Consider the following 16,906-nt stretch of genomic DNA (forward strand, 5'->3'; position numbering starts at 1 on the left):
AGTAACATGATATAGGAATACATGAGCAGTCATTTCGGGCATCAGTTTTGAAACTTGTACTTAATGTTGGGCATGGCGGTACACACTTGTAATCCCAGAATTTGGGGAGGTTGAGAGGCAGAACCAACCTTTGGGGCCAGCTATGGCAACATAGTGAGATCATGTCTAACTAAGAAAATAACCATCCCCCAGCCCAAGAAAACATGACAAAAATGCTTGATACCAGAAACATGAAAAAAAAAATTTTTTTTTTGGTTTTTAGTAAAAAGTGAGAGATTTATACAATCTGAAGAGAAACCAGAGTATTTTTGTTTGTTTTTTATAATGTTTATTTCTGCTGACTGGTGATGGCACATGCCATTAATTTCAGCACTCAGGAGGCAGAGGCAGGGAGCTCTGTTGAGTTTGAGAACTGCCTGCTCTACAAAGTAAATTCCAGGACAGCCAGAGATAGGGAAACCCTGTCTCTAGAAAACCAAAACCAAAACCAAACAAAAAACCCCCCAAAATAAATAAAATGATTCACCTTACAACTGGGTAGTGGGGTACCTCTAATAATGATCCAGCAATCCCAGCTACAACAGAGATTGAGACAGTTCAGTAGGCTACTTTATACCCAGGAGTTCCAGCCCAGCCATAGCATTTCCCTAAGTGTAATCAATTTATAACAAAGAGTGGTTCCTTACTCAGAGCAGTTTATATCCAAATTATATGAAAATTGGGTTTTCTCAGAGTTAAATGTTGCTAATTTTTTATTTGTTTTTTGAAGACAAGGCTTCTCTGTGTAATAGCCCTGGCTGTCCTGGAACTCACGCTGTAGATCAGGCTGGCCTCGAACTCACAGAAATCTACCTGCCTTTGTCTCCAGAGTACTGGTTGGTATTAAAGTTGTACACCACCACCATCTGGCAAGTGCTGATAATTTTTAAAAAAAATATAGAAAGGTTCATAAATCTTTGTCATCCTTGCATAGGAGCCATGTTAATGTTTGCTATATTGTTCCAATTTTAGTATATGCATTGCTTAAGCAAGCACAACATAAAAACATCCCAAGAAAAGGCTCTCCTATCTTTTGTGCCAACAATAAAAACTAACTGATTAAAAACAGGTAAAGGCTCTGAACAGACATTACTAAAAAATTAGGAAAAGCCTAATGTAACACAAAATTATATTTAAAATGCCAATCAAAATCATGGCTATTAAAAAAGGAAAAAATAAGTGAACGAGAAAAATAACAAGTGCTAGAGAAGATGTGGAGAAAGAAATCCTCATGCATTGCTTGCTGGTGGTTATATAAAAGTGCTGTAGTTGCTGCAGGGCAGTGTGGTGGTTCCCCCAAGCCCCACAATCACCTCATGATTCACTAAGTCTCTGTGTGGGTATATACCCAAAATAACTGGGGGGGGGGGGGGCTGAAGATATATATACACACATAATCATAGCATTTTTCTCCTATACCAGCCAAAAAATGGGCCCCGCCCAAGTGGCCATTAATGGATAAATGAATAAAATGTGGCATATAGGAAAGACAGGATAGTCAGCCTTAATAAGGAAATTCTGACCCAACTTTCACTACAAACAAGGCATTATGCTACGTACAATACTCCTGATCTAACAAAGAAACTATTAAATAATCTCATATGGCATATCCAGAGTAGTCAACTTCATAGAAGCAGGGAGAAAAGTAAAAATGGTGGTTTGCCAAAGGCAGGGAGGAAGAACAGAAGGGCAACAGACATGGAGTTTCTGTTTGAGATGAAGACTGTTCTGGAGCTAGGTGGTGGTGATGATGGCTACACTGATGTTCGTGTACTATTCAAAATAAAATCTGGGGCTGTGTGGTGAGGGCTGTGAGTATAGTACTAGCTGCACAAGCATCAGGGTCTGAGCTTGAATTCTCAGAATCCACATAAAAGCCAGAACACAGTAGGCAGAATCAAAGGCACACATAATTTTGTAAATTAAGAGGCCAGCTAGGGCTACACAGAACCCCCCCCCCAAAAAAAAGGGCAATGGATGCATAGTGTAAGTGTCTATAATCCCAGGGCTCCTACGGGGAGATGGCAGGCAGAGACAGAGGTCACCCTGAAGCTCATGGGTCTGCTAGCTTGGCACACACAGCACTGAGGAGGCTGCCTCAATACGATGGAAGGTGAGGACCGACACCCAAGGCTAGCCTCAGAATTTTATATACATGCTACAGCAAGCGTGCACTAGCAATCTCATGCATGAACTATGCACACACACAATAAAAATAAATTCTACCCATGCTTTTCATCAAGCATATCAGTTAAGATACTGTTACAACAAGCAGAAAGGAATTTATAATAATAATGATGCAATACAAACATAGTGTAAAACCTTGTGTCTTTTGATATCTCACGAATAAGAAAGCACATCATATTTCTACAGCAGTTACAAGAGAACTGGTACTTCTACAAGTGCATGTTAGTTCTAGCTCCCTGGGGATTTCTGGGCTTTGCTTGGCAGTCACTTTACCACTGAAAATCCCCAGCCCGATATACACTAATTTATCATTCTCAGTTAAATTAAAAGCCAACTACATAAGCAAAGCAGTTTGTTAAATTTAACAGATTGTGACTTTAACCAACCTTTGTGTGTCTTCCATCTCCTTTACAAGACGCTCTAAAGTATTTGTATAAGTTCCACTCTGAGCATATTCCTAAAAAAAAAGAAGGTTTAAAAAATACTTTATAACTTACCTTAGTAGAACTGCAATATTAAGTTATTCAGAGTATTAATGACTATTTTCTGTCAGTAACCTGGGTCTGGATGATACCCTTCTTAAAGGAAAAATTTTCACCATCATGCTTTAAATCTAGCATTCTATATTGCAGGCAATTTTATCCCAACATCCATTAGGAGGGACGCTGCCTGTAAAACCCTGCTAACCTCAGAGTCTGGATGCAAACACCCAAAGGCTCTGTGGCATCCCTATCTTTGCTTCTGCATTCTATTTTAGTGAAATCAAACTACTACTAATTTTTAGGTGTTACCATGGAATATTACACCTTCCCCACCAAGCTTTACGGAAATCTTAAAATTAATACAGTTTACTCCCAAGATAGAATGAAGCACTTTATAAATAAAATTGCACACCACAATTAACAACATTTCTACACTCTACCTTCATTTACAGCAGTGGTCTCCAAAGCAGGGGGTGTGCAAGGTGATCCATTGGGGTGCAGGAAGAAAATAATAGAACTTCTATTTATATGGAACTTCTATAGAAACTCCAGAAGAACTTAATCTATAGTAACGTCTATATAACTGCCACAGAAAAATACTTAATTTTTCTTTTTCCTTCTAACTTCTGTTTTTGTATATACTTTATTTCAAAAGTACACAGTATTATAGTGGTACATGTATAGAATCTATAAGTTACATATATATTGGGGGTACATGCTTAAAGTTCCTTTTAATAAAAAAGTACATGTGATCAAAAAAGTTTGGAGACCACTGATTTACAATAATAAAACTGAAGATATGGGGAACTCATTTACCAAAAGAGAAATTCATACCCATGTTAGTCAGTCTAATGATGAGTTGTAGTGGTAAACACTGAATTTAAAGTTAACAACTATCTTCTTTAATTAATCCATCTTTTCCCCATCAACTGAAGACAAACTACCACAGAACTACTTACTATATAGTCTGATGACGGGGATCTAAGCCCCTTGGAAAAGGCAGGAGGCTTTCCTGAAGCTGTAGGAGTCTGGTTGAAGTTCAAAGCCATTATTTCTTCCAGTGATTTTAATGTTTCCTCTTCCTCATCACTCTCTAAGTTGTAACCTAAACTTTCTTCATCACTATCAAAATCACCCCTGAATTTCCTTTTCAGTGCACTGCTACCTGCATTGAAATTTCCTGAACTCTCTTTATCTGAAGGTGCTGCAGGGCTTGGGACACGCGGCACAACTTCCAAGGCAGCCGGGGGAGACTCTGTAGGAGGGCTGTACTCTGAATGCAAAGATCCCCCACAACTTTTCCCTGAAGATTCATTAGAAACAGCCTTAATAGTCTTTGCTTTGTGTTCCTTGTGTTTGGAGGATTCTGCAGAATGCCCAGAACGTTCTTTAGAGGAAGAACGCTCTTTATCTTTTTTAGGAACTGGAAGAGTGCAATTTTTAGCATTTAATGGTACTCGAGAGGAAACAGCACTTGGAACATGGGAAAGTAAAGGTAGTTTTGTCTCTTTTGATGTCACAGAGCCAGCTGGTTTACTTTTCTGAAGGTTGCTAGCTCTTTTAATTGTGGATTTTTCCTGAGGTAAAGGTAAGTGGGGTTTCTGTATTTTAGTCTCTTTGGTACTTGCTGCGTGGACTTGGTCACTATTCCTGGAAGAATGGTGGCCAGAATGTGAAGGTGCCACGTCTGCAGAAGAACGACCTCTTTCATCATCAGGTTCCTTGGCTATGTCTTCCAAGCGCAGAACACCACCGGGCGTCTTCAGTGCAATGTGTCTTATAAACTTTTCTCTCTGATGTGATGTGTCTGGACGCTTCTCTAGGAAGGGCTCTTTTGCTTTTGGTATGATAGATTCTTTTGTGCTTTTCAGATCTGAGTCCACAGAGTTCCTTTTTCTTTTGTCGGAGAATTTGTTCTGCTTAGAGCCTAAAATTAATTTTTGTCATATCAGTGAAAGGTAAACTGTTCTGTCTCAAGCTTATTCATAAAACACTCTGATGAAATGCTTAAATTCTAAGTTTAGCACATGCATACACACACACACACACACATATATACAAATACGCACACACACACATATTTAAAAAAGAGAAGTGATAGTGATATTCATGATATTTAGAGCTAACAACATATGCTCATTTTTACCACTAGTCTACCAGATTACTATCTTACCAAAGGTATCACTCCTTAAAACTTAAGACCTTGTACACAGGAGGTAATGAAGGGATTCTAGAGTACTTCTGTTCAAAGTGAATATTCTTTTCAGGCCCCAAACCACCTGGTTATAAAAGAAATGAAATACTTCTATATATAAAAGTGTGGGAGGTTTAGATTATAAGCAGATACAGGATTAAAAAGAAGATAAATAACTTATTTAAAAATAAATTCACTGGGTGTTGTGGTACATGCCTTTAATCCCAGCACTTGGGAGACAAAGGCAAGAGGATCTTTGGAATTCAAAACCAGCTTGGTCTACACAGAGTTCCAGGACAACTAAAACTACACAGAGAGCTCTGTCTCAAAAAAGAAAAAAGGCAAAAAATAAATTCTACCCTGCAATGCGGTGCATACCTATAATCTCAGCAGACATGAATGAATCTGAGGCAGGAGGATCATGACTACAGGCCCAGTCTGGGCTACAAGAGGGTAGAAGAATTGGACAACCATGTCTCAAAAAAGAAAACACCAAAACAAAAACTAAGCCAATAAATAAACTCATCCAAGTAGTTCCATGTAGTGACTACTGCTAATTCTTAAATGTCCCTCACAGGTTGAACTGTGTCTTCCCAAATATGGTCAACTGCTGACCTTCAGCACTACAGGATGAGAACTTAACTGGGAACAGGATCTTCACAGACATACCTGAATTAAAACAAGGTCAATGTAAATGACACGCTGCCTTATAAAATGAGCCAAAGACTGGTATGCTAGTTACAAGATACCACTAACTGACTGATGCAGTTACAAGTCAAGGGAAGACTGCAAGCAAACGCCAGAAGCTGTAAGATGTGAAAAAGCAATCTTCTCCTAGAGGAATCAGGAGGGCCTGACCAATGCACTGACTTTAGACCTCAGCTGTTTAGAACTATGAGGTAATAACTTTTGTTGTTTTAAGCTACCCTAGCTTGAGTACTTTGTTACAGATGCCTGTGTTTATTAAGAGCTGTAACCAGAAACACTTTAATAACTGTATATTTGCCCAGTGTTGATGGTGCATGCCTTCAATTTCAGTACTCAGGAGGCAGAGGCACGTAGATCTCTTCTGAGTTCAAGGCAAGCCTGGTCTACAGAGCTAGTTCCAGGACAGCTAGAACTACACAGAAAAAATCCTGTCTAGACAAAAACAAAACAAAAACCAACAACAAAAACAATGTAGGAAGAGATATCAGATGACTAAGAGACAAGGTTGAGGTAGTTAAGTATCATATTAGAAAGACAATAACTACAGAGCTGGGTTTGCTCCACTATACTAGGAAGCCAAATCATTTATATATAGATAGAAGACAAAGCCTTGATTTGGTGAGAAGTACCTAGAAACAAACAAAAATTGTTTATGAAAATACTTTAGGACAAGTCAATTACTAAGAGTTGTTACTATTTCAGCTAGGCATAGTGGTCCATGCCTGTGAGAATACTACTCTGGAAGCAGATGCACAAAGATCTTGAATTTGAGGTCAATTGGTACCTCAGGTAGACTCCACACTTTTGTGTGTACACATGTGGAAGCAGAGGTTGATGCCCAGCGTCTTTGCTGTCCACCTTGTCTCTAAGGCAGGCAGTCTTTCACTGAAGCTGGGAACCATCATTTTGGCTGGACTGGCTGACCAGTGAGCTCCTGAACATCTTTTTCTGTTCCCTGGGCAATGGGATCACAGGCATGTCTCATTGAGCTCAGCTTTTACATGGGTGCTGGGGATCCAGACTCAAGTCTTCATGCTTGCATAGCAGCATTTCACCCAGGGAGCCATCCTCCCCAAGCCCGAAGTGCTCTTTTCTAAACTTTTAGGAAGTAGAGGAACTGAAAATTTTTCAGTTCTTTTAGTACTTCTTAGTCTATAAGGTGGATATTTGTTTCACAGTACTTTGATTATTTATTAACATAAAGTATTTAAGTCAGAGATGAGTTGAGCTTGTACAATGTCAAAAAAATTTAATGTTGATTAATTATGGAGACTAGTCATTAAACTATCAAATGTACCAGGACCAATTAAGATGAAGCCAAAAGAAGGCTTTGGAAGGCCAAATCCATAAGTCTCTATCAATATTTAAAAGATTCTTAAACTTGTAGCAACTAATAATAGTATAAATTTATATAGGTATAGATCTCTACATTATCACATTTGAGTGTAATATCAGACTTAACATTTGTATTTTGTGTGTATGTTTGAACATGCAAACCACACATGCACAAGTCTTTATGTAGGTGTGTATGTATGTATATGCCCCAGTGTGTGAAGGGTCTCAGAGGTCAACACTGGATATCCTCAATCAATCTTAACTTTCTTTTTTGAGACAGGGTCTCTTACTGGATCTGGAGTTCCTCAATTCAGCAAAACTAGCTGTCAGGCAAGCTCCAGGGATTGTCCTGCCTCCTAGCACTGGGATTATAGGTAAGTCCTGCCATGTGTCAGGTTACACACAGAAACTAGAGCTCTGCACAACAAGCAACATCAAGTGAGCATCTCTCTAACACCTTTTTGTTTTCTGAGACAGGCCTCTGAAACCACTTACCTTCTAGGGGCTGTGATTATAGGCATGAACTACCATGTACAGCTCCATTTTTAATATTACATATAATGCCACAAGGAACACAGTGAGTTTCCTGAATATATCTTCCTGAATGCAGGAACAATTCGTACAGTTCATTTTCCAAAGTTTAAAGTTATGGCAGAAAAATCTAGGCTTTTCATTTCTCAGTATTAAGTTTCTGCAATGTTAAATTTTTTACAACTATAATTCTGGATCCCTACTTTAAATCTTTTTACACATGGTTGTCATCTCAAGTTGCTTCAGATCTTTCTGAAAGCAAAAGAGATTTAACATTTGCATGACACTTCCCAGGCTACTATACAACACTAAACCAGGTTCTTATCAGGCTCATTTTCAGTGTTTAAATTTTAATGTTCTATTTTTCTACTGTTAAGAAAAGATACTTTAAGCTGGATGGTGGTGGCACATGCCTTTAATCCTAGCACTTGGGAGGCCGATGCAGGCGGATCTCTGTGTGTTCAAGGCCAGCCTGGTCTACAAAGCTACACAGAGAAACCCTGTCTTGAAAAAATTCAAAAATAAAAGGTACTTTAACTCCTCAGTTAGGTGGTCCTGGTAGCTCATGCCTTTAATTCCAGAACTGGAGAGGCAGAAGCATCTATCTCTATGAGTTTGAGTCCAGCTTGAGCTATACAGGGTTCCAGGACAGCCAAGGCTATAAAGAGAGACCATGTCTCTGAGTTAACAATAGCTATTTATGATGTATCTTCTCAATGAACAGACATTAAAATAAATACTAATATCATGTAGATGTCCTTGGGATGTTACATTACAAAGGCATCTTTGCATTTGGAATATTATAAACAAGTATCTTGTTTTAACTTCATACAAAGCATTGTTAACAGTACACCAAGATTAAAAGTATATGCTGCTGCTCATTTGTTCTGGGACAGCAACCCACTGTAGCCCAAGCCAGCCCCAAACTTGCAATCCTCTTCCTTCAGTCTACTGAGTGCTAGAATTACATGTATGTGCTGTGCCATCACATCTAACATCAAAATTATGTTTCTTGTATAGCTAAGGATTCAGAAGTGAAACACTCAATATCAATAGAACACACTGTTAAAACACACTATTAGAAACTTCTAAAGAAGGCAGAGAGAAATAAAGACAACAGATTATGAAGAATAAATTCAAGCACTTTTTTTTTGAGGTCAGGTCTCACTCAACGTAGTTCAGGCTGACTTCAAATTCTAGACTCTCCTGTGTGCCACCATACCTAGCTCTGAATATTATTCTTTTGAAATGTAATTTTATCAAACTTTTTATATGAAACATTTAATTCTAGGACGGAAACTGAATATAAATAAATTTATTTTAAAAAGTGGTATGAAGAAGATGCAAACTTACTTAGAAACTGTATGCTTAAGTCTGATGCTACCTACCTGAAAGTTCCCAGGAGTCTGAAGATGATCTTTTTCTTGAGAGATGTCCATTTTCCTATAAGGAAGTAAAGAACATGAATTTACATTTGAACAGATTTCTAGACTAATAAAGCAAGCACCTATATTCAGAGATAGCTTAAAAAAAAACAAACTTTAAAGATCTTAAAATGAAGGGTATGGGCTGGTGCAGTGGTACAATGCTTGTCTAGAAACACAAGGCCTGAATGCAATATCTAGCACTAGGGAAGCACACACAGCCATCTGTACCATAAACCATCAAAAACAAAACAAAACAACAACAAAAAAAATGAAGTCTGTTTCACAAGCTAACAGTAATTTATATTAATAATGCAAAAGTTAAAACAATAGTTGAAGACAGTCTATGAACCAAATTTACATCTATGGATCATTAACAACATTAGCAGTAAAGGGATAATCTCATTGCAAAAAGGCCTCTAAATTTACAAGTACCTTCTAATAATACACAATGCTAAGACTTCTTCATATTCACTCCTAGAACATTCAGTTTTTGGTTTAACTGATTTGAATGTTTCATAGTTGCTTATCAACATCGCACTTCTTGGCAGTGTTGGGGGCTCAACCCAGGACTTCTCAAATACTGGGTAAGCACTCTGCCACACAGCTGCATTCCCAGTTCTATACTGTTTTTGCTTTTGAGACAGGACTTGGTTATGTACAACAGCATAGTTTAACTTTCTAAGGAAGAGGGTAAGCTTTGATGCTAATCTTGAGTTTGTATTCTCAAAAGAAAAATGATAGGACTAAAAAATACAGGCAGTTTTCCAAGTCATCAGTTATGTTTCCAAGACCCATACTTAATCAAATCAGATAATTGTCTAAGATTTGTACATGGGTCTGGAGAAATAGCTCAGCAGTTAAAAGTTGTGCTCTTATGCAACTTGAGTTTTCAGCACCCACATCAGGCAGCTCACAACCACCTGTAACTCTATCTCCAGGGGATCTGGTTTCTCCACATACAGGTTCAAATAAAATAAATCAAAGATATATATCTGGAACAATGATTCTTGAAGTTTTGCAGTGCATCAGTTATCTGTAGACTCCTGGGCTCCAACTCCACTGTCTCTCACTAGGCAGAGATTGCATGTCTCTGACAAATTCCCAAGTGCTGCTAATTCTACTACTGCTCGGAGGACATTTTAAGCACTGCTCTAAATTGTTTCCTGTTCTTTTACATTTGCCATTCCTTAAGCACCTCCTTTTGGAAATCTTAACTTTAAAAAATGACTATACTTGCCTGAATGTTTACTTTCCATTAGAAAAGATCTTTGTTACTGGTCTGAAAAAATTAGGGGAAAGAAATTTACTGATAATAATAATAAAACCAGTGTCAGTCCAAATTATGCATCTGCATTTCCTTAAATGTTATAGATTAGTAAGTATCTTTAGACTTAGGAGCTAACCATGGTACAGTGGTGGTAAACTTAACTACTTTTATTATTGTACATACCAGATTTGAAAGATTACTCTTTCCAGGTACAGCATCATTCTGTTTACTGTGTTCATGTCTTGGCTTACATTTTTTCCCTACACTAGAGGATTTTAAGGAAAGATTGCTCGTTTCTGAGAAAGAATTTTCCGAGTTGATTCTCTGTTCCATTTGTTCCTTTCTCAACTTCTTCTGCTCTCGTTCTCGGCAGTAAGAAGCTAATGACAACTGGAACTTAGCTCCCAGTGGGCTTTCTCCTGGGTGGTGCCGGGATAGGCTGCTTCTGCTACTAACACTTCTGGAACTGTTCTTGAAGATGTCACCTTCTGTTGCTGGGGCCTGCTTTCTGGAGTCTTCACTGGTCTTGCCTCGATCTCTGTCATTCTTCTCCCTGTTACTTTCATGAATGGACAGTGACTTCCTTCTCTCTGGAGACCTATGTTTCTTCTTCCGTGGCTTCACCTCCTTGGGCAATCGGTAAGAGGAAGGAGGATAGATACCTGTTCCTTGGAGTAAATATTTGGAGCCGACTGACATACAAGGCCGCCGTGGTTCATGTACACCATGATCTTTGTGGTGCTCTTTCCCGCCTTTCATGAAAGCTTCTAAAATAGGACTTTGCTCTGATGACATTCGTTTGGGTTTGGGTTTTTTTGGTGAAGATAATTTCCTTTCAAAGTGTTCTGTCCCACTGATGGGTCCTCCATTCCCTCCATATCTGATGTTTGATTTTTGTGGAGAATCCAACATATGTTTGTCTAAAACAGCCACAATTAAAACACATACAAGTTGTGTTATTAAAAATGTTTCAGTTAACTGTCAATGCATAACTGGATTGATGCTACTAAAAAATTCCAGCCAATTGCTATTTGGGTAATAAAGTACATTGTGGAAGAGAGAGGAATTAAATAGGTTTACCTTTTATGAAGTATATGTTGATGAAGCCCTTCTGCTATATCATCTAACCTCCCTAAGGCTCTATTTGTGAGTTATGTACTAGAGAATAAAGATAATATAAACATTGGGAGGCAGATCCCTGAGTTCAGGCCAGCCTATTCTACAGAGTGAGTTCCAGAACAGCCAGGGCTACACAGAGATACCCTGTCTTGGGAAAAAAGAATAAAATATCAACACTATAAACTGGACTATTTTAAATGTTAAATATGTAGAACAGATGGCTTAATGTTTATCACATCTTCATTATAAAAGTATAATTTTCAATTCTGAACAGTACAATGAAAGTCTGGAGACCCTCTTCACCTCTAAAACAACCCATCAAAAATACATTAACAATATGCATACCTTGTTTAGAAGCTGGTTTGAAGAAATCTATGATTGATTGTTTCCTGAAAATAAAAGCACAACTAATAAGTATTAAAACCTCAATATTTTAGATTCAGTCATGAATGCTAAATTTATATAATACAGGCTGGATTCTACTAACTGAATTAACTAGTCAAGTTCTGACAATGGTAATCATACTATGCTATGCTACAAGAAAATTGAAAATACAACCATTTTTCTCTAAGTCTATAAATACAAATGAGATAGTACTAAAATGGCAAAACGAAAGTGTGAATCTAGGGAACTGATGAGTCCTGTTTAGTCTGGAAATACTCACACCTACATGCTAGGGTAGCAGACCCTGGGAAGAAGCATCTGATTATATTTGTTATAACCTCCAGTGATTGGCAAAAAATACCATTCAAATAGAAACCTGGTACGTAGTGGAGATCATAAGCTCTAACAGACTTGCAGCAGGAGTAGAGTAACAGAGGGCAGAATGAACAATCCAGTTGATCTGGGGAGGTAGTTGAAAGGGATGCGCAAGACAAAAGCAGAGAGGAGCATGTATGAGTCTTACACTAATCTCTTTTTGGTTTATAAAATGCTAAACAGTAAAGACTAGGAGCTACAACATGTGTTTCAAATGTTATCTAAGATTCCTTAAGATTAGCCAGGAGCAGTGGCACACACCTTCAATTCCAGAACCCAGGAGACAGAGGCAAGTGTATCTGTGAGTCTGAGACAAATCTGTAGTGAAATCTAGGCCAGTAGTGAGACTTTGTTGGGGGGAGGGGGCGCCTCACACTCATACACACCAAAAACAACAAAAAACACAAAAAAAGAGTTTGAGGGCTGAAGAAATGGCTCAGTGATAAGAGCACTTGCTGCTGTTGCAGAGAAGTGGATTTGGCTGTTCACAAATGTCTAACTCCATGTCCAGGGTATGTGATGCCCTCTTCTGGTCTCCTCAGGCACCAGGCACACACATGGTACAGATATACACGCAGCCAAAACACTCATAAGTAAAATTAGAAAACAAACAAACAAAAAACAACCTTTTACAATGAAAAATAGATATGAAAGTTAACAAGTAAAGAACAAAACAAAATCCAAAACCAAATTGGTTTAATAATTTTTATGGGTTACTGTGCTCTAACCTATACTCTGATTTGTTCATGCATGTTGTCAGTTATGAAAGGGGAGAAGTTATATGTAAAAAAACATTGAGTAAATAAAATAATTTACTGAAGTACATCTATTTTGCTGAAAGCCAGTAAGTGGTAGGCTATCAGAGTCTGAACACTTCTTCTATGAGGATAGAGTACTCAGTGAAAAGCCTGAGCAATCCGAATCCAAGGTTGATCTACTTTTCTATCTTATATTTTACTGGTCACATCTTCCCTAGTTTATCTAGACTCTACAGGTATGTTGCTAGAACCTAAACAGTGCTGAGTGAAATGTGACAGGTTATAGAACATAGGCCTTTGTTTACAGAAAGTAAATTACATTAGGTAAATTAACTCCACCACTGAGTAAAGAAATGCTAGAGTCTGCAAAGTGCAGACAAATGATGCCCTATTGTTGGTAGCTGCAAAAGAACCCAGAAACAACTAATTCAAATCAAGATTTACTAATGCCTCTTTGCTAAATATAACAACATATCTCTCCCCTAAAGCATTAACCCTAATACTCCTCTTCAATACACCAGAAAGAGGGGGAAAAAGGACTTTGGGTAAATAATGTAACCATAAATGAAACTTTCTAGAGGTAAAAAGAATAGCTTCCTAAGTTCAAATGCACAGAAATGTCCATGACTTATCTATAACTGGTTAAAAAAAAAAATTATGACAGCCTTACAAACCTTTATCTGAAGTTCAGACACCAAACATGTGTTAGAATTCTGGATTTATTGTATTTTTGGGAAGGAAATAATTTGAATATATTATGTATGGTCCCCAGTAGGGTCTGGTGTTATAACCTGTAGTCAAACATACTATTTCTCTAGCGAAGCTTATGAGCACGCAGAAGAATAAAGACCATCCACAACCTTTTATTATTAGCTCTGGCCAGCCTGGCTCGGCTCCCAAGTAGGCTGTGGTAGAAAACTTAATGAAAACGTTTGCTTTTCATAGCTTTCTGGCTTTCAGAATTAAGATAAAGGATTGTGAGTCTGTGTCACAATATTAAAGCATACATTTACTTTAAAACGTGTTACTACTTTTATAAATTAAAATAAAAAAGACAGTACCAAGTTCGTAGATAATTTAAACATGTTTTATTGTCAGAAGATGCCATTTGATGAAACTCTCCATTATTACACAGCTCCCAGAAAAATCTTTACCGAAAAAAGGGAAAAAAAAAATGAAAATGAAAAAGGAAAACAAAGGTTCTCAGAGAGGCAGAAAGTTACTCAATGAGAAAACAGGCGCATTCCAAAAATGTTTTTAGTGTGAATGATCATGTACACTGTACTATAAAGTAATTCGTGGGTTTTCTCTATCACATCTTACATAATTTCACTCACAGTGTAGAAACCACCATGATAAGAACGGTCTAAACAGATACATCGAGTAGGGAGGTACCAGGTCAAGCTCTCGAAAAGAATAAAAATAGCATTCTACCTAAGGCGAGCTTTCCGTAGCCCCCGAGGCTGGTGGTCACTAGACCAAAAGCAACACCCCAACTACAGAAAAGGAGACTCCAACTCCCAGAAGCCCCTGCGCGAAGGCGGGGCAAGGGCTGCAGGCCCCAGAATATCAAGGCCTGAGCTCGCTGAGGATGGCGGGAACTGAAGAGCAGCGGTCCGCAGTCCTCCCTTCTACCCGTGCCCCCGCGACCCGGCCCCGTCTCAAGCCCCCTGCACGGTACCTGTCCCCAGGGATCTCTGTTCTTTTTCCCGCTGCAGCAGGGGCGGTACTACCGGGTCTCAGATGGCAGCGCGGGGGCGACGACCCCGGGGCTGGGGATGAGGGGAAACCTGGCCTAGCGGGCATGCAGCGCCTTGTCATGTCGGCGCCGCTGGCGACGGCGGCATGAGCTGTGGCTGGAGAAGCTGGGTGCGTGGTTGCCGTCTTGCTGCTGGGACTCGGGGAGGCTGTCGGTGCAGAGGTGGGCGGCACCCCCTACTCTCTTCATGGCGGTTCTCTCTTCGGAAGTGACTCCGGTGTGAGCGGGAAGGAACCTGAGGACGGCCAGGGGGCGGGCCTTACTTGAGGTGCCGCGTCTTTATTGGCTGACCTGGGGGTCACTCTGGTGGTGATGCAATAGGAAGCCTCGGCCTGCTCGGAGGAGGCGGGGCTTTCTGGAAGGGGGAGGGGAGAATGAAAACTGCCCTCCCCAGACCCGTCACGTGCGCCTGGGGCGCGCGCCTCTGCGTCGGGGCCGCGTCGGCCTTGGCGGGTGCGTGGGAGTGGGAAAGCGGAGGCTGTGGCCGGTGATACGACAGCTGGCGACACCCGCCTGATCGAGGGCTAGGAGTGAGGATTGCAGAAGTAAACCCGAGCCTGCAGCTGTTTGCAGTGAGGATGGCAAACAGTTGTCACGATTGTGCTACACAAGTGCACAGCTGCGCTAATATTACATAGTCACTTTAGCATCTTAGGCCAAAGTGCATAATGCTGTCACCATTTCCTCAGTAATCCGCTGTGTCTATTGTGATTTGACCGTTCTGTGAGGGATCTTGTATACAGTAATATGGTTTCCCCCCCCCCTTTATTTTTAACCCCACTAAGGGCAGGGTAGGGAGGACACCTAATCATTGAATTAGACATTTTTTATTCTGTAAAAGTGTTTTTCTTGTAATGGGTTTCCCATGAAGTTCTTGCAAATAGACGTTTTTGAAGATTTTCGGACGTACCGGTCTTCATCTGTTTCTGCTTTGAAGGCTGTTAGGCTGGGTTTTCTTTACAAACTGAGAGACTGGTCAAACAGTATTTCAAAACCTATCTTTCCCTGTATATAGAATGGGTATATTACTCACTTCTCTAGGTAATTTTAAACAATAAAAAAGAGCAGTGTAAATAGGTTTAGAGTCTATCTTTTATCCTTCAGATAGACTCCTGCAGTAACAGGGCAGTTGCTATAGGGAAGGCCTGAGTCCTAGCACTTGGGAGACTGAAGTAGAAGGGCCAAGAGATTGAGGCCACGACTATGGTGATAGTTAAAAGCATAAAGGAACTTGCTTTCGTGACCCAGGACCTCATGGCAGAAGGAGAAAACAGATTCCATCCAGCAAGTTATCCTGTTACTTGTCAGCATACATATACATGAAATAAATGTAGTAAAAGACACTTTTTTTTTTTTTTTAAGAGAGAAATAGCTGGCACTTGGGAGGAGAGGTAGGTGGGTCTTTGTGAGTTCAAGGCCAGCTTGGTCTACAGAGTGAGTTCCAGGACAACCAGTGTTACACAAAGAAACCCTGTCTTGACAAACTGAGAGAGGGGGGAGAGACAGAGAGAGAGAGATAGATATTGAGGCTAGCCTTAACTGCATAGTAAGATCCTGTCCCAAAAGAGCTAAATAAAATCTTCCAGAGACTGAAAAAAAATCCTATTATAATGCTTGTTAATAAACAAAATATCAATCTCAAAGACGTCTAGACTTCAATTAAGGGGAATGTTCTCTCAGTTGGATAGAACAAATTCCTAAATGACACACACAAAAAAAATTGAACAGGGCTTCCAAATTTATTGTACTGAGATTGAATTGCTTCTGCTTCTGAGCCACTAGACTGACCTGAAGTTCACCTCTTTTCTCTTCCCTGGTAGCCCTCAAGAGGAAGAATTAATGAGAATAAAGCCACCAATAAGCTGGCAAAGGAAGAGGTAGGCGGTAAAGAGTAAACACAAGTCTTCCCAGAATGCACAACTGTATGCTAGGTACTGAAGGTGTAAGAAAAGAAATACCTAAATCAGGGGCACTTTTTCTGCTTCTTATGACTGAGAATTTGCTGTACTGCTTATATGTATTATTCCATACATTAAAAAAGAGCACATTAAGTGCTCAAAAATATGTTGACTAATGACATATTTTTTTATGTCTTTTTATGTACATTATTTCCTATCCCTTCCTTGATTTAGTACTTTGTGTTGGCTAAGTCTCCACTGGAAAGTCCTTTCTTCCCTGACAGCACAACCACAAAACTTTTAAGGCGATTTGTTTAATTGCACGCTCAGTCCATAAAAAGAATAAAACATAAAGACATATTCTGCATGATCAATTAGCCTATTTTCTTGGATTATAGTATTTGAATCAGCCAGCCTCCAATGTATCGCTTTAAAGTCTCTAC

The 16,906-nt window shown here is 39.4% G+C and overlaps 1 protein-coding gene and 1 non-coding gene across 3 annotated transcripts in view; both read right to left on the reverse strand.

Moving 5' to 3' along the window:
- Positions 1–14,793, reverse strand: part of Slf2 (SMC5-SMC6 complex localization factor 2) — a 52,627-nt gene extending 37,834 nt beyond the window's left edge. For both annotated transcript variants that reach the window (XM_051199977.1, XM_051199976.1), the window contains exons 1-6: positions 14,488–14,793; positions 11,635–11,678; positions 10,354–11,090; positions 8,865–8,919; positions 3,668–4,635; positions 2,613–2,683 (exon numbers count right to left, since the gene is read on the reverse strand). In XM_051199977.1, the coding sequence (XP_051055934.1) occupies positions 2,613–2,683; positions 3,668–4,635; positions 8,865–8,919; positions 10,354–11,090; positions 11,635–11,678; positions 14,488–14,627 (2,015 nt within the window). In that variant the 5' untranslated portion in view covers positions 14,628–14,793. The remainder of the gene's footprint in view (positions 1–2,612; positions 2,684–3,667; positions 4,636–8,864; positions 8,920–10,353; positions 11,091–11,634; positions 11,679–14,487) is intronic.
- On the reverse strand, positions 931–1,033 carry LOC127233585 (U6 spliceosomal RNA). The gene has a single exon (XR_007835485.1). It is a non-coding gene; the product is annotated as a U6 spliceosomal RNA (small nuclear RNA).
- Positions 14,794–16,906: the final 2,113 nt, after the last annotated feature.

This window comes from Phodopus roborovskii, unplaced genomic scaffold (assembly GCF_943737965.1).
Source record: "Phodopus roborovskii unplaced genomic scaffold, PHOROB, whole genome shotgun sequence".
NCBI lineage: Eukaryota > Metazoa > Chordata > Mammalia > Rodentia > Cricetidae > Phodopus > Phodopus roborovskii.